Genomic DNA, 18,515 nt, shown 5'->3' with positions numbered 1-18,515 from the left:
AGAAATTAATACTTTTATTCACCAAGGGTGATTGATAAAAAGTGATAGCAAATACTTACATTGTTAGAAAATTTTATATTTTGAATAAATGCTGTTCTTTTGAGCTTTTTATTCATCAAAGAATCCTGAAAAAATATCACAATTTCTAAATAAATACTGTTGCAATATATAATCAAATATAGATCCAATATAGATCATTCTAATAATAAGTCAGTATATTAGAATGATTTCTGAAGGATCATGTGACACTTAAGACTGAAGTAATGGCTGATGAAAATTCAGCTTTGCATCACAGGAATAAATTGCATTTTAAAGTATAATACAATAGAAACCATTATTTTATATTGTAATAACATTTCGCAATATTACAGTTTTTTTTCTATATTTTTGATTGATTAAATGCAGCACTGATGAGCATAAGAGACTTTCTTTAAAAACATTACAACTCTTACTGACCCCAAACTTTTGACCAGTAGTGTATATTGCACTGTTATTAAAAACCTTTTTGGAAATTGTAATGTAATTGAGTCTGAAGTTAAATTTCTTGCATTCACTGTAGTGAAATATTTTTTCAATATTTTCAAATTTAAAAAAAAAATGTTGTGAGCTCCTGTGACTAATTAGTTATATATTTACATTACTTGATTTTGATATATAAGGCATAATTAAACATTCAAAAACACTGTTTTTTTTTAATATTTTTATAAAAATATATATATATATATATTATAAATGTTGTCCAAATATTTGCATGTCTAATTATTTTCAATTTTATTTCAATATAGTATTTAAAAAAAGGTCATGCATTCACTGTAATTGGTTTACATTTTCTTTTAATTGTGTGTTTCTCTGTGGCTTAATAATATATTTCAGTTGTTTAAAAACCTTTTTACTTAAAATTAAGCTGAAATTAAACATAAATATTATATAAAATTGGCCTGCTTCTAATAAAATGACAGTAAAATACCCAAATTATACACAGAAAATCTTGAGGATGTTTTAAATTTAGAAGCTGTTGCTTACATGAATAAAAAAAATCACAAACCTGACACATGTAAATGATTTTTTTTATATATACTGATTTATTCATTAATATGTAATATGTTGGTTTTTCAAAAAGTAATTATGAGCTCTAAAAGATTTTCAGAGTTTTACTACTCTTTTGCTTTAGACCATCTACAAAGGTTATAAATAAAATAAAATCTTAAGATTACCACTGCATTCATAAGGGTTCATATTGTAAACTAAAACTTAATTAAAACGCTAATTAAAAAAGAAGCTGAAATAAAAATTAAATATTACAAAAAATCTTTTAGTCAAAAACATTTTGATTGGATTTTGTGGTTTTTTACTTTTTTTTTTAAGTTAGCAAAAAAAGTCACTACATAGTTCAAAGACATTTGTGACCCTGGACCACAAAACCAGTCATAAGGTTAAATTTTACAAAACTGAGACATATACATCACATGAAAGCTCAATAAATAAGCTTTCTATTGATGTATAGTTTGTTAGGATAGGACAATATTTGGCCGAGATACATCTATTTGAAAATCTGGAATCTAAGGGTGCAAAAAAATCAAAATACTGAGAAAATCACCTTTAAAGTTGTCCAAATTAAGTTCTTAACAATGCATATTACTAATCAAAAATTACATTTTGATAGGTTTACAGTAGGAATTTTACAAAAAATCTTAATGTAACATGATCTTTACTTAATTTCCTAATGATTTTTGACATAAAAGAAAAATCAATAATTTTGACCCATACAATGTATTCTTGGCTATTGATACAAATATACCCCAGCGACTTAAGACTGGTTTTATGGTCCAGGGTCACATTTTGTATTTATGCTTTTTAGCAAATGCTTTTATCTAAAGCAACTTTCATTCCATTCAAAGCATGCATTTAATAATTTCATGCATTCCCTGGGAAACAAACCTTGGCTAGCTTGAAAACTCTCAAAACTTAACTAACTAACTGTAATGTTAATTCGATGTTGATATATTACCATTGCATCAAGATATAATAAACCCATATGTGCACCACATATATAAAGTACCAACATATTGTTCTCTCTTAAAGTGCTTGTTTCGTCTAAATCTGTGAATATTTTCCCCATAACCAGAAGATCTGCAGAAGCCATTTATATGCTGCTCAATAGAAAGCACTTATCAGAGCACTTTTCCTGTATGTGCTGATGAGTTTTCTTTAACACGGCGAGCGCAGCTCTTCATCTGCTGATGGGCTGCTTTCTAAATCGAGCTGTTTTCAGTGCCGATAAACAAGCTCCCCTTGGAGTCGCACACAGAAGCGACTAATCTGAGTGTGACTCAGAAAGCATCATTCATTGAGTCATTTCAAAGCGGCCTGATGACTCACTGTGTGATGCTGCATGCTGAGGCCGTCCTGGACGGCTCCAAATCAACTATTTGAATTGCAAAGTTAGTATTAGCCTCATGTGTCGCCTCTGTTTCATCCTCCTCTTGTATTTTCACGCTGTAATTGCGGTGCGGTGTGGGTGTTCTCACGGCTCATGATGGCTCTGTTTTGCAGTTGGAGTGCGGTAGTTTTGCTCTCCTCATCGTAACGTTCATCCTGACCCTGATATTCCTGTACTTCTGGAGCGAGGCGCAGAATGACTACAATGACTTTGACTGGTGAGTGTCTAGTGATGGACAGACAGATGATTAAACTGATGTGTCATTCATGCCACTTTATTACATTACTTAATTTTGATATGTGACCCTAGGCCACGAAACCAGCCATAAGGGTCAGTTTTTTTTTAAATGAAGACTTATATATCAGCTGAAAGCTGAGTAAATAAGCTATTTATTGATGTATTTGTTAGGATAGGAGATGCAACTATTTGAAAATCTGGAATCTGAGGATGCAAAAAAAATCACCTTTGAAGTTGTCTAAATTAAGTTCTTAGCAAAGCATATTACTAATCAAAAATTAAGTTTTGATATATTTACGGTAGGAAATGTACAAAATATCTTCATGGAACATGATCTTTACTTCATATCCTAATAATTTTTGGCATAAAAGAAAAATAGTTTGTATCTCGCAATTCTGACATTTTTCTTGCAATTTTAGAATTGTGAGATATAAACTCGATTGCGTCTTTTAAAGTAAGAATTGTGAAATATAAACTTGCCGTTTCTTTGAAGAAAAGTCAGGATTGTAAGTTTATATCTCCCAATTTTAACTTTATTTCTCAGAATTGAGAGTTTGTCTTGCGATTATGACTATAACTCACAATTACAAATTTATATCACAATTCGAAGAAACAATTCAGATTTCTACATTTCTAAAAATTCATCATGCAGTTGCGAGAAAAAAGGTAGAATTGTGAGTATATATCTTTTATGAGTATATATACATTTCTCAGAATTGCGACTTTATTTCTCCGAATTGAGTTTGTCTCAAAATTGTGACTTTATAACTCGCAATTGTGAGTGTATATTGCGCAATTGTGTCTTCATTTCTCAGAATTGCGAGTTTATATCAGAATTATGACTTTATAACTCGCAATTTGGAGTTTATTTCTCACAATTCTGATTTTATTTCTCAGAATTGCGAGTTTATATCACAGTTCTGACTTTATAACTCGCAATTTGGAGTTTATTTCTCACAATTGTGACTTTATTTCTCAGAATTGCGAGTTTATATCACAATTCTGACTTTATAACTCATAATTGCGAGTTTATATTGCACAATTGTGACTTTATTTCTCAGAATTGCGAGTTTATATCACAATTCTGACTTTATAACTCGCAATTTGGAGTTTATTTCTCACAATTGTGACTTTATTTCTCAGAATTGCGAGTTTATATCACAGTTCTGACTTTATAACTCGCAATTTGGAGTTTATTTCTCACAATTGTGACTTTATTTCTCAGAATTGCGAGTTTATATCACAATTCTGACTTTATAACTCATAATTGCGAGTTTATATTGCACAATTGTGACTTTATTTCTCAGAATTGCGAGTTTATATCACAATTCTGACTTTATAACTCGCAATTTGGAGTTTATTTCTCACAATTCTGATTTTATTTCTCAGAATTGCGAGTTTATATCACAGTTCTGACTTTATAACTCGCAATTTGGAGTTTATTTCTCACAATTGTGACTTTATTTCTCAGAATTGCGAGTTTATATCACAATTCTGACTTTATAACTCATAATTGCGAGTTTATATTGCACAATTGTGACTTTATTTCTCAGAATTGCGAGTTTATATCACAATTCTGACTTTATAACTCGCAATTTGGAGTTTATTTCTCACAATTGTGACTTTATTTCTCAGAATTGCGAGTTTATATCACAATTCTGACTTTATAACTCATAATTGCGAGTTTATATTGCACAATTGTGACTTTATTTCTCAGAATTGCGAGTTTATATCACAATTCTGACTTTATAACTCGCAATTTGGAGTTTATTTCTCACAATTCTGATTTTATTTCTCAGAATTGCGAGTTTATATCACAATTCTGACTTTATAACTTGTAATTGTGAGTTTATATCACGCATTTCTCAAACAAACTTGCAATTCTAAAATTTTATCACACAATTGCAAGAAAAAATGTCAGAATTGTGAGATAAAAAGTTACAATTATCATTTCTTTTATTTTTTTTATTCAGTTGCGGAAACGGGCTTCCATATGCATTCACTGTAGTTTTGGTCTATCTATCTATCTATATATATTTTTTTTTATTTTTTTTATTTTTCAATTAGTGTTTTTAAGGCTTGTCAATTATTTAAGTGATAAACTTATATAGATAAACAGCATACGTTTTATTTTGATTTTTTATTTTGTCAGAGTTTGCATGTCCCTATTCATCTCCATTATATTTAAGTGAGTTATATAAAACAGTTGCTTTATTTAAAAAAAAGTCATGCAGTCACTGTACTTTTTGTCTAAAATATTCGTATCATCATGTCATTTGTTCCTGCACTAATAACCGTTTTTAAAAACAAAAAATGCTGTCACATTTTATAGTTTGATATTAATGACATTATATATAATGGTATGAATAAATTCAACACACAGTTCAAAAACATTTACATTTTACGGAACATTTTGGCAGATGGTTACATCTAACCTTGTGTTGCATTAAAAGCATGCATTAAACAAACCCATGTTTCAAATTAAATATTCAAAAATGTTCCGAAACAAAAAGCTCCAGTCCATGTTGAATGGATTAATTGATTTTGATATTCCCAAACAAAAAAAACCTAAAAATCTATTATCTGTTTTTTATTTTTGCAGGTTTAACTTTGGGAACCTGGGCTTCTGGTTCCCGTGGTCGGTGGTTTTGTTGGTGGTGGCTGCGGCTCTCTTCACTTACATCGCCCTCCTGCTGGTGAGAACACTGAACAGCAGCACAGCATTGCAGTTTCAGCTTCTCCTGATGGTAATGTTGTGGTGTTGATGTTGTACAGGTCCTAGCGGTGTGCCTTCTCTCTGAAGGACAGAGGCTTTACCTCCACTGGAGCCACAAGGTGAGTAAAGAAACCGTCTCTTCATCATTCATCCTTCTGTTGACGCCTCGTCTCACACATTTGTATTCCTTCCATATCTGCGTTACCAGAGAAACAGCTTCATCAAAGCTTTCACAGATTGTGTTAAACCTAAAATTAAATTATTTATGACATTTTTTGAATCTTGAATAGAGCTTAGCTAAAAATGTCATTTTAAGTGTAATTTTGTAGGCTGTTGTAATTAATAGAAATTGTATTTTATTCCCTAGTGGTTTGAGGCTCAAACATTAGCCAAAATGCCATTTAGAAACAATTTGCTGTGCTATAATAATTTTTTAAAGACAAAAATACTTAATTGTTATTTTAGGATTATTTTGTATTTTTTAATTGAATGTTCATTTTAGTAATTTTGTCATTTGCTTTTGTTGTTTCTATTAGTTTTGTTTGTTTTTTAAATTTCTATTTAGTATTTTTGTTTATTTCAGTTTAGTTTTTAGTAATTTTAGTACTTAGTACTAATTTTATTTTATTTTAGTTTGTTGACATGATACTTTTTTTTATTTAATTTTAAATTCAAACTTTTTTGAAATAGTTTTTAATAGATTGTTTTATTTAACAATACCAACACTGCAGGCTTAAGGTTAACTATAACAGCAAAAAAAAACAAAAACTAATAAACTTGAATTAAAATAAAATAAAATAAAATAAAATAAATATATAATAATATAATACAAAAAAACTGAACTTATTTTAATTTAGCTAGCTGCCTTGGCAACATTTCTCATTTTTATTTTATTTTATTTTAACATCTTGATATAATAAAAAACTATAACTAAAAATGAATAAAAACTACATAGACAAGTTTTTGTCAAATTTAATTTTAAGTTCAGAATTTTATTAATCAAAATTACCAATAAATGTTAATAGAAATAATATAATCAAATAAGATAAGATAAATAAATAAATAAATAAATAAATAAACAAAACTTATTTTAATTTAGCAAGTTGATTTGGCAACATTTCTCATTATTTATGTTATAAACATCTTGATATAATAAAAAACTAAAACTAAAAATGTAAATGAATAAAAACTACAAGTTTTTTTAAATGTAATTTTATTTTAAAATTACCGATAAATGTTAATAGAAATAATAAATTAAATAAAAATAAGATAAGATAAAATAATAACTAAAATAAAAAATAAACTTATTTTAATTCAGCCAGTTTCCTTGACAACATTTCTTATTTATACTTTATAAACATCTTGATATAATAAAAAACTAAAACTAAAAATGAAATTGAATAAAAACTATATAATAATCTATGTTGTTTTTAATAATTTTATTCAATACCAACACTACAGGATTATGCTAAACTAAAACAAATTAATAATTAAAATAAAATAAAATAATAAATAAATAAAACTTATTTTAATTTAGCTAGTTGACTTATTAATTTTTTTATTCCATTTAACAAGTTGTTTTGTTTTTAATATTTTTTTAAACCAAAAATTACTAAAAAGCATTAACTCAAAAATAACTTTCTCATTTTTACTTTATAAACATCTTGATATAATAAACTAAAATAAAAAATAAATATAAACTTTCAAATTTTTTAAAATAGAAAACAATAAAAATAAATATAATGCACAACAAAAGTACTAGAGAAAACTAGAAGAACATATAGTATGTTTTATTATTATTATGCATATATAAAAAAATCTAGCTTTTATTGAAAGTAAAATGTAATTCATTCACCGTAGTTTTTGTCTAAAATATTTGTAAAATATTCTTCAATGTTTCTTTGGCTCATTACTTTTAACTAGACTTAATATAAAAACAGAACATGCAAACACAAACGCACTTAAAATGTTAATAAAAAATGTAATATCAAAGTGATGCTAAAATGCATGTATTTTGCACAGATTGGCATCCTGGTGACTCTCACCTTCTCCATCAGTGCCACAGCTGTGCTCTCAGACTTATGGAGCAAAGAATGGACAACGTTGCTCCTTTCTTTTCAGGTCAGTCATTGCGGCTTTCTGAGCAGCTTTACATCAAGTACACTTCCTGTAATGCATTTATGTGTTTCCATTTTTGTCGTGCAGGTCACAGCGCCCTTTCTTCACGTGGGCGGAGTTTCACTAATGACACTCCTGTCCTGGCCAATAGCATTACACTTCTTTCGCATGAACAAGAGAGGTACGTGATTCTGTTCACTGCTGGCAACAAATGAAAGCGCATTGTGATTCTGGTCATATCCTAGTTCAGCCAGCACACATCTAGTTGTTTTCAGCAAGAAACGTACTTCTGGGCTTGAAAATGGGATCTGCAGGTCCTATTGTCATCAGGAGCAAGTGGTTGTGATTATAGTGTGATTATGTAGTTAAAAAAAGCTTGTTCTTTCTAAATCAATATGAAAATAATTGCTCCCATTATAATCATCCAATATTGCACTGTGCCACATGCATTTAATTGTCAGACACAAATAGACAGCTTAAACAACTTTATTTTCCCCATCTGTGTATTTAAAGCTGCTGCAAGAAATTTTCAGGCATTTGGAGAATTTATTTAAAGAATTAAATTAAGAATTAAAGAATTTATATGATTAAAAATCATAGTTTTATTATTTATTATTATTTAGTAGTATTGTTAATTTAATATTTTGAATTGGCTTTTCATTTTATATATATTTTAGTAATTTATAATAATTACTATAATAATATATTAAATCTATTTAATTTAATTTTTAAGTAAAAATAATCAGTAGATAAACATAAAAGGTTGTGGGTCCTATTTTAGTTGCCAAGGCCATTTTTCTAATGTTTATCTAGCTTTATTTTATTTTATTTTATTTTTCATTTATTTTATATTTATATATTTATATTTTATTGTTAAATAGTTTTAATTTTAGTTTTTTTTTTTTATTGCTATACTATTATAGTTTTTGCTAATATTTTCAATTAGATTTTAATAAATTGAAAATGTTTAAATAAATATTTGAATAAATTATTTTTATATTTTTTTATAAACAACAACAAAAAAATGACAATTCTTAATATTTTTTTTTTTAAACACTGGGTAAAAAGAACATTTTATGCATAATATTTTAATATTTATTTATATATTTTTTTCGAACGTTGTAATTTCAGTAATTCAACTTGAACTTATTTTATTTCAGTAAGTTTCCAAGGCCACATTTCTAAAACTGTCTAGATTTTTATTTTGTGTTAATTTTATTTTATTTTATTTTTAATTTTTTTTTTATTTATATAGTAATTTTAAATTAATAGTTTTATATAATATTTATTTTTGTATTTATTCATTTATGTATTTCTTTTTTCCATTTTTATTTAAACAACAACAAAAAATGACAATTCTTATAGTTTTGTTTAGTTAAAAACACTGGGTAAAAAGAACATTTTATGCATGATATTTTAATAAAACACACCAGTTCTTTTTTTGTTGTTGTTGTTGTAATTTCAGTAATTCAACTTAAACTTATTTTATTTCAGTAAGTTTCCAAGGCCACATTTCTAATACTGTCTAGATTTTTATTTTGTTTTAATTTAATTTAATTTAATTTTATTTTTAATTTTTTTATTTTATTTATATAGTAATTTTAAATTAATAGTTTTATATAATATTTATTTTTGTATTTATTCATTTATGTATTTATTTTTTCCATTTTTATTTAAACAACAACAAAAAAATCACAATTCTTATAGTTTTGTTTAGTTAAAAACACTGGGTAAAAAGAACATTTTATGCATGATATTTTAATAAAACACACCAGTTCTTTTGTTGTTGTTATTTTTGTAATTTCAGTAATTCAACTTAAACTTATTTTATTTCAGTAAGTTTCCAAGGCCACATTTCTAATACTGTCTAGATTTTTATTTTGTTTTAATTTTTTTTTTTTTTTTTTTTTTTTTTTTTTTAATATAGTAATTTTAAATTAATAGTTTTATATAATATTTATTTTTGTATTTATTCATTTATGTATTTATTTTTTCCATTTTTATTTAAACAACAACAAAAAATGACAATTCTTATAGTTTTGTTTAGTTAAAAACACTGGGTAAAAAGAACATTTTATGCATGATATTTTAATAAAACACACCAGTTCTTTTGTTGTTGTTATTTTTGTAATTTCAGTAATTCAACTTAAACTTATTTTATTTCAGTAAGTTTCCAAGGCCACATTTCTAATATTGTCTAGATTTTTATTTTGTTTTATATAATATTTTATTTTGTATTTATTTATTTATTTTTTTCCATTTTTAGTTAAACAACAACAAAAAAAATGACAATTCTTAATAGTTTTATTTTATGTTTTATAAAATAATATTTTATAAAATAATGTTTTTATTTTTTTTATTTTTTTATTTATATAAATATAATTTTATAATATATATATTTCAGAAATTCAACTTAAACTTATTTTATTTCAGTAAGTTTCCAAGGCCACATTTCTAATATTGTCTAGATTTTTATTTTGTTTTATATAATATTTTATTTTGCATTTATTTATTTATTTTTCCCATTTTTAGTTAAACAACAACAAAAAAATGACAATTCTTAATAGTTTTATTTTGTTTTATAAAATAATATTTTATAAAATAATGTTTTTTATTTTATTTATTTTTTTATTTTATTTTATTTATATAAATATAATTTTATAATATATATATTTCAGTAATTCAACTTATACTTATTTTATTTCAGTAAGTTGCCAAAGCCACATTTCTAATGTTTGTCTATAGATTTTATTTTATTTTATTTTATTTTATTTTTTATTTTATTTTATTTTTAATATTTATATAATAATTTAAAATTAATATTTTTATATAATATTCATTTTTGTAATTATTTATTTTTACTTCAGCTTTATTTAAATTACTAGTAAACAATTCTTAATACTGTAGCTTTTGTAAAAGAACATTTTATGCATGATATTCCCATAAAACACATCAGAGGTCTTTTTAATGACATCAAAGCTAAAGACACACCAAATGTGGACTAAACTTGGATCATGGTTTGTAAACAAAAACCATGATGTCTGCATAATTAAATGGCCAGATTGAAAAGTACTATCCTTATTATGTTGGTATCAGTGACTGTTCACACAGCTGTTGCATCTGTCCTTGTCACAGTGTTATTAGACTGTGATAAAAACCAGTCGCTCAGTGATGCACAGCTTGTCCTTGAGAAGCATTGCTCCTGTTCTTCTTCACTCCTGCGCTGGCCGATGTTCAGCTGAGTCATGTCTGCGTCTCTTAATGAAGGCATGACGAACGAGGCAGAAAGACAACCGCTGGACAGAGGCTCATCTCTCAGCAGCTGTGTGACTCTTGCCTCTGTCCAGAGAGCGGCCCTTTGTCCCGGCATCGTCTTTCTCTCTCTCTCTCTCTGAGATGAGCCGTGCCAGTGTAGAGATGACATAAACATGCGTCATGCTCTCGCTCTCATTACGGCCGACCAGCGGGTGCTGCGGTTCTTAATTGGGCCTGTCAGCATGCGATTATCTTTTTGTAATTCCCATGTTTGTTCAGGCTGCTAAATGATTGTAGTGGCATTGGCAGGGATGATTTCTTTGTAATTGGCAATGGAGAGGGAGTAGTGGATTTGGTTTTGATGGGGAATGTGTTGACACTATTTTGGCCTGAAACCCTGAGAGTATTGAAAATGATGGTTGTGTAAGCACAGCTTCAGTTATATATACGCTCCAAAAAATCTTTTAAATTGGGCACAATGTACTGTATTAATATGGAATTTTTATTTATTTATTTATTTATTTTTTGCACTGGATTGCTTTGTGTTTTACAGATAATGGAAAATCTGTAAAAAATATTTGATAATGTCCTGGCAAAAAAAAAAAAAAAAAAAAAAAAAAAAAATATATATATATATATATATATATATATATATATATAAAATATTATTATTATTATAATTATTATATAAAATAAAATAGCTTTTTATTTTATTATTTTATTTTTATTTGAATGTTTATTAGGGGTGGGCATAGATTAATTTTTTTAATCTAGATTAATCTAGATTAAATCTTGGAATTAATCTAGATTAATCTAGATTAAAATGGCTAATTTGAATTCTGCTGAAGGCATTCAGAATATGTGTGCTACCCAAATAATGACTTAAAAGTCTTTGAGAATGGATCATAAAGCTCATAAAGCTGTTCTATGATAATTTGTTGATGAAAATAAATTATGTTCAATTAGATGTACTTGTGTTTACTAACTAACTAACAATGACATTATTTTTTCTCCCTATTAGATTGTGTGTTTTTTTTAACGTCAACACCTACCCAGCCCATTACATGCTACACCGTACTTTTATTTTGACAGGTTGCCGTGAAGTTTCTGTGTCATACAGTATGATATGATGCTAGTTTTCTCAAATGAAACGGTAAAAGTGACACTCACAGCAGTTTGGGAGATTGAGTTTATCTGTTCATGTGAGATGAAAATGCCAAAAATTACCGGGAGCGTCACGTGTGTTTCAGTATGCGTGTAGTAAAAGCGCGTCTCCGCAATGCATACATACAGCTAGGCAAACGGAACATATCGGATTCATATTAAAACGGTCTTTTTGCATTTCAGTTTTCACATACACTAGTCCATATCGCGATTTGATTTGAAATCTGAGTGACTGACCAACATTTGATTTATGAATCCAAAAAACGACGAATTTACGTGGCATTTCGCTATAGTAGATTCGGTTTTTATGAATGGAGGACGACGCGATCCCGTCTGTGTTTTGGCGGAGGAGACTTAAACGCGTGACCATATTCTACAGTCTTCGGTATACATCCGCGTTAAACTATCAAGGTGAAAGTCATCATAGCTTGCGTAGTTTAGACCCAGCTCCCAACCCAAATTTGAGAATAGATTAACGGCGATATTTTTTTTATCGCACGATAAGAGTTTCACGTTAACGCAGCACGTTAACGCCGATAACGGCCCACCACTAATGTTTATATAATACTTTTAAATTAATATTTTTATGTAATATATATATTATTTACTTTAGTTCAGCCTTATTTCAATTACTGCTAAACAATTCTTAATACTATAGTTTTTTGTTTCGTTAAAAACACTGGGTGAAAGGAAAAATGTTTGCATCATATTCCAATAAAACAAACCTGAGGTCTTTTTAATAACATCAAATCTAAACATATGCCAAAATGTGGATATATATTTAAAAAAGAAAAAATGTACTGTATTAATATGAAGAAATTTTTCATATTTCCTTTTTTATATAAATATGTTTTACCTCTATTTTGAATTTTGCACCAGATTGCTTTGTGTTTTACAGTTAACAGAAATATCTGTAAAATTAATAGATAATGTCCTGGCAGAAAATTAGTTAAAAAAATTGATTCAAAGGAATTTTTCTTAACTTTTTTTTATACATAATATTTTTTTTTATACCAATGATACACTTCTGGTGGTCATTTTAATTAATCAGTTAACTTATTTACATAAAAATGAATCAATTTAGCATTTATTCAAAATAAAATGTCAAAAAAAAATGTAATATAGTATTGTAAAGTATATTACAATGATTTCTAAAGGATCATGTGACACTGAATACTAGTCTAATGATGCTGAAAAATTCAGCTTTGATCACAGAAATAAATTAGATTTTTAATGTATATTAAAATAGAAGGACGTTGTTTTATATTGTAATAATATTTTACAATATAATTTTTTTTCTGTATTTTTGATCAAACAAATGCAGCCTTGATGAGCATTAGAAATGTATTTAAAATGCATTTAAAATCTTACTGATCCCAAACTTTTGAGCAGCAGTGTATTGAGTATTGTGTGTGTTTGTGTTTCAGTGAGGCAGGTGGCTCTCCTCAGCTTGTTCCTGGCGGTTCTCTTTGCCCTGTATCTGGTGCCGTTAGGCATGTATTCGCCTTGCATCAAAGAGGAGGGCACACTGGGGCCGGCGCCCACCCTCATCGGGCACAGAGGAGCTCCCATGGTCTGCTATTTTTACCTTATGATATTTGTGCAATGTTTTATGAACACACATGGGTTTTATGTGGGCTTATGCGTGCCCTTTAAAATCAATGTCTGTCTGCACTTTCAAAACTAAACCGAACGTAGTTTCATTCTGATTCTAAGAGTTTTGTGTTTCGTTTCTGACCTTTAATGAAAATATGAAACATTTAAATACAATCACAGAGGTTAGGACTCAAAATGGTTGTCCAAGGGTTTGATGAAGGATTTCTTTTTGAACAGCTTGCACCAGAAAATACCCAGATGTCTTTTGAGAAGGCTGTAGAAGCAGGAGGAGAAGGATTGGAGACGGATGTCACGATCAGGTGAGCGGCTTCACCCATTCCTAAGCATTTTAAAGTACTGAAAAATGCATATTTTATGTCTTATAGTCGCAGTAAAGGCATTCCTGTAGCTCAAACAGTAGGGAATGGTGCTTGCAACACCAGTGGGTTTGATTCTCAGTAAATGCATGCATGCAACATAAGTTGCTTTGAATAAAAGCATCTACCAAATGCATAAATGTTGAAGTAAGAAGCACTTTAATGATAATAATTCTTGAGAAAAAAAAATCCAGAAAATGTTGTTTTGAGACATGATTTTGCCCATTCTAAACATTTATATTTAATTAGTTTGATTCTGCCATTCAATAAAAATAGTTAAAAACAAACTATAAAAATTGGCTGTTGTCTAGAATTTGTTTGTGCAATGCATTTGCACTGAAACTTATATTATTTTAGCTGGTTGCCAAGTTTAAATTTAAGTACTAAAATAACTAAAACTAGATGAACTAAAAGTAATAAACAAAAATTAATTATAAAAACTAGCTTTACATTTCTGCTTTTAAACAATTTTGAAATATTTATAAAATAAAATAAAATAAATAAATATAAAATAAGATTGAAAAAAGTAATAATAAAAAAATTGAATAACATAATAACAAAATAAAATATAACATGGAAAAAATTAAAATAAAATAATAAAATAAAATTTAAAAATATACAAAGAAGTAAAATAAAATAAAAATGTACAATAAAATAAAATAGAATAAAGTAATAAAATAAATTTAGAATAAATAAAAATAAAAATAACAAAATATAATATAAATATATGGAATAAAAGAAAGTAAAATAAAATACAAAATGCAATGAAATGAAATAAAATAAAAATATACAATAAAATGAAATATAATAAAGTAAGAAAATCAAATAAAATCAATTAAAATAAAAAATGTAAAATATAATATGGAATTAAATAAAATAGTCATAAAATAAAAAAATAAAATAAAAAAATGCAATCAAATAAAATAAAAATATACAATAATATAAAACAATAAAGTAAAAAAAAAATAAAAAAAATAAAAAAATATAATATAAAATTAAATGAAATAAAGTAATAAAATAATAAAAATACAATGAAATAAAATAGAATAAATTAATAAAATAAATAAAAATAAATAAATAATATAATATAATATGAAATAGAATAACGCAAAAAAAAATAAAAAAATAAAAAACATATACAATTAAATAAAATATAATATAAAAAAACAGCATAAAATAAGATAAAGTGATCAAATAAAAATATTTTCAGCTACTTACCAAGGCAAAATTTCTCAAACAAACAAACAAACAAAACAACAGTCTAAGCTAAAATTAATGAGAAAACAATAGAAAATGTAATTCAAAATACTAACAAAAACTATAACAGTATGTATATCAATAATACTAAAATTGATATGGAATCTATTGTCGAATCCCTTGTGCACTTCACATACATTTAGTCGCTGCCTGTCTTTCAGATCACTCAATTATGAGTTTTCATTCAACATTATGATGCTTCCTTAAAAATAAATGTTTGCCTATGTAGAGCAGAGCTAATGTTGACGGCACACAAAGTCCTGATCCTGAACTCACAGAACATTCTCTGCTATCAGCTTGCGTCTGTGACATTAGCGGATTTCTGTGATCTAGCGCTTCAAGTACATCATCAAACCGTCAATGGGCCGCTCATTGAGCAGGTCATTTCCTCTGGACAAAGGTCTGCTGCAGCCTGGGGGAGTATAAATAGAGATGTGATGCTAATGGCTCCTGGATGAGTCACTGCTCTCAGGTTAAGATGATTAGCTGAACACGAATCCTGTTAGGGCTCTCGTCTTGACCGCGTGAGTCGTGGGAAGCTCCCTAGGAAGCAAGGATGAAGACGAGGGAACGTGCCGTCTATTTGCAGCCTGTATGAAACTGCTTTGATGACTTGACGCTGTCTGTCATGTATTTTTCAGCACATGTGCTGTGTGAACATTCATTAAAGAAATCAAAAAATAATAAAATTGAAAAAAAAAAAGATATAATAAAGTAATAAAAGAAAAGAAAAAAATAACCCAATAACAAAATATATTATAAAATTAAAGAAATTAATAAAAGAAGATGAAAAATATACAATGAAAATAAAATAAATAAAACAAACACCTTAAATATTACTTAAATACAATAAAATGAAATAAAATATGCAATAAATAAACATTAATTGAGATAAAAAAAAAAAAAACGTCCCGAAACGTATTTTATTTTAGCTAGTTGCAAAGTTTAAATTGAAGTACTAAAATGACTAAAACTAGATTAAATAAAACTAATAAATAAAACGTGTATTTAAAAATATTACATTTTACTGTACATTGAAAAAAGCTTTACATTTCTGCTTTTAAATAATTCTGGAATATTCATTAAAGGAAAAAAAATAGACCAAAAAAAAAAAAAAAAAAAAAAAAATATATATATATATATATATATATATATATATATATATATATATATATATATATACCTGTATATACATGCATACGATGAAATAAGTAAAAAAACAATAAAATAAAATAGAATAAAGTAATAAAAGAAAAGAAAAAAAATAACCAAATAACAAAATATTATATGAAATTAAATAAAAGAAATTAATAAAAGAAAAGAAAAAATATATAATGAAAAAAATAAACACCTTAAATATTACTTAAAATAAAATATGCAAAAAATAAACATTAAAAATAAAAAAAACGTCCTGAAACTTATTTTACTTTAGCTAGTTGCCAAGTTTAAATTGAAGTACTAAAATAACTAAAACTAGATTAAATAAAACTAATAAATAAAACATGTATTTAAAAATATTACATTTCACTGTACATTGAAAAAAGCTTTACATTTCTGCTTTTAAATAATTCTGGAATATTCATTAAAGAAAAAAAAAATAGACCAAAAAAAACTAAATAAAAAAAAACTAATATATATAAAACTAATATATATATATATATATATATATATATATATATATATATATATATATATATATATATATACTGTATATACATGCATACAATGAAATAAAAAAAAACAATAAAATAAATTTTAAAAAATAATAAAAGAAAAAAATAACCAAATAACAAAATATAATATGAAATAAAATAATATAAAAAATTGACAATTAAATAAAATAAACACCTTAAATATTCCTTAAATAACATAAAATAAAATAAAGTAATAATATAAAATAAAATAAAATGTGCAATAAATAAACATGAGAAAAACTGAGAAAAAATATAAAAAAACATACTGAGACTTATTTTATTTGACCTAGTTGCTACATTTAAATTGAAGTACTAAAATAACTAAAACTAGATACATTTAAAGTAATAAATAAAACATAATTATATAAAAAAAAACTATTACTTTTTTACATAGAAAAAGCTTTACATATCTGCTTTTAAACAATTATGGAATATTCCTGAAAAATAAAATAAATAAAATAAAATATGAAATAAAATAAACTTATTTTATTTTAGCTAGTTACCAAGTTTAAATTAAAGTACTAAATAACTAGATAAAGTAAAACTAATGAATAAAAATGAATAAAAACGATTACATTTTACTGTACATAGAAAGAGCTTTACATTTCTGCTTTTCTATTCTGGAATATTCCTTAAATAAAATAAAATAAATATGCAGTAGGTAAACATTAACTGAGATAAAATATATATAAAAAACATACTGAAATTTATTTTATTTTAGCTAGTTGCCACATTCAAATGGAAGTACTAAAATAAGTAAAACTAGATAATAAAAAAGTAATAAAATATATATTTTTAAAAGCTTTACATTTTTGCTTTAAAACAATTATGGAATATTCCTGAAAAATAAAATTAAATAAAATAAAATAAAATTAAATTAAATTAAATTAAATTAAATTAAATTAAATTAAATTAAATTAAATTAAAAAAGTAATTAAATAATAATACTAATACTACTACTACTACTACTACTACTAATAATAATAATAATAAAATTAATAATACAATAAAATAATATAAAATAAAGTAATAAAATAAAATAAAAATTTAATGTATTTTAATATAGAAAAACATTTTTTTAGCATTGTAATAATATTTCACAATATGACTTTTTCTGTATTTTTGATGAGCAGAAAGTGTGCTCAGAAAAACCCTATTTATGCCTTTTCATTACACAAAACTTGCATTTTCTCCTTTCAGTTTCAAGACAATCCAATAGATTGCAATAATGGAGCAAAAGCAACAATTTGCTTGCCGTTTTAATGAAAGCTACTGACCCTATTGTAATTATTTGTGATATAACAACCTCTGACCCCGTTCACAATTATAAATGGGTGTCAGGTATGCATTGAAACTGGGTTAATCTGGCTCACACAATTAGCAAACACCTCACTTTGCTTTGTGTTTGACCAACTTATCACTTGGAAAGTGACAGAAGTAGGTTATTGGTTCAACCAGGTGAATATTTTCCTGGACACGTGGTGGCCTAGATTTACAACATGAAGTAAAAACTAGTTTTCTATGCAAGTAAAATAGGAAAGCAGTAAAGTTTTTGCAATAGAGGAAAGCTGGGATCAAATACACGTCATTTTTGTGGCTTTTACAGCAGTTTAGATCTTTTAATATACAGTAATAGTGGAACAAATATGAAGAAATCAATT

At 26.3% G+C, this 18,515-nt stretch overlaps 2 protein-coding genes across 2 annotated transcripts in view; one reads left to right on the top strand and one right to left on the bottom strand.

Moving 5' to 3' along the window:
• Nucleotides 1-14,346, top strand: part of gdpd4a (glycerophosphodiester phosphodiesterase domain containing 4a) — a 37,286-nt gene extending 22,940 nt beyond the window's left edge. Inside the window, exons 5-11 of the mRNA XM_073850240.1 lie at nt 2,554-2,657; nt 5,280-5,373; nt 5,453-5,512; nt 7,416-7,514; nt 7,599-7,692; nt 13,358-13,503; nt 13,764-14,346. Of these exons, the coding sequence (XP_073706341.1) occupies nt 2,554-2,657; nt 5,280-5,373; nt 5,453-5,512; nt 7,416-7,514; nt 7,599-7,692; nt 13,358-13,503; nt 13,764-13,850 (684 nt within the window). The 3' untranslated portion in view covers nt 13,851-14,346. The remainder of the gene's footprint in view (nt 1-2,553; nt 2,658-5,279; nt 5,374-5,452; nt 5,513-7,415; nt 7,515-7,598; nt 7,693-13,357; nt 13,504-13,763) is intronic.
• Nucleotides 14,347-15,489: 1,143 nt separating this feature from the next.
• LOC141345385 (serine/threonine-protein kinase PAK 1-like) overlaps nt 15,490-18,515 on the bottom strand; it is an 18,082-nt gene continuing 15,056 nt past the window's right edge. The window contains exon 5 of the mRNA XM_073850239.1: nt 15,490-15,572. Coding sequence (XP_073706340.1) covers nt 15,490-15,572 — 83 coding nt within the window. The remainder of the gene's footprint in view (nt 15,573-18,515) is intronic.

Source organism: Garra rufa, chromosome 11, assembly GCF_049309525.1.
Source record: "Garra rufa chromosome 11, GarRuf1.0, whole genome shotgun sequence".
Lineage (NCBI taxonomy): Eukaryota > Metazoa > Chordata > Actinopteri > Cypriniformes > Cyprinidae > Garra > Garra rufa.
Note: the sequence above shows the minus strand (reverse complement) of the source record. Positions and strands in the feature narration are given on the sequence as shown.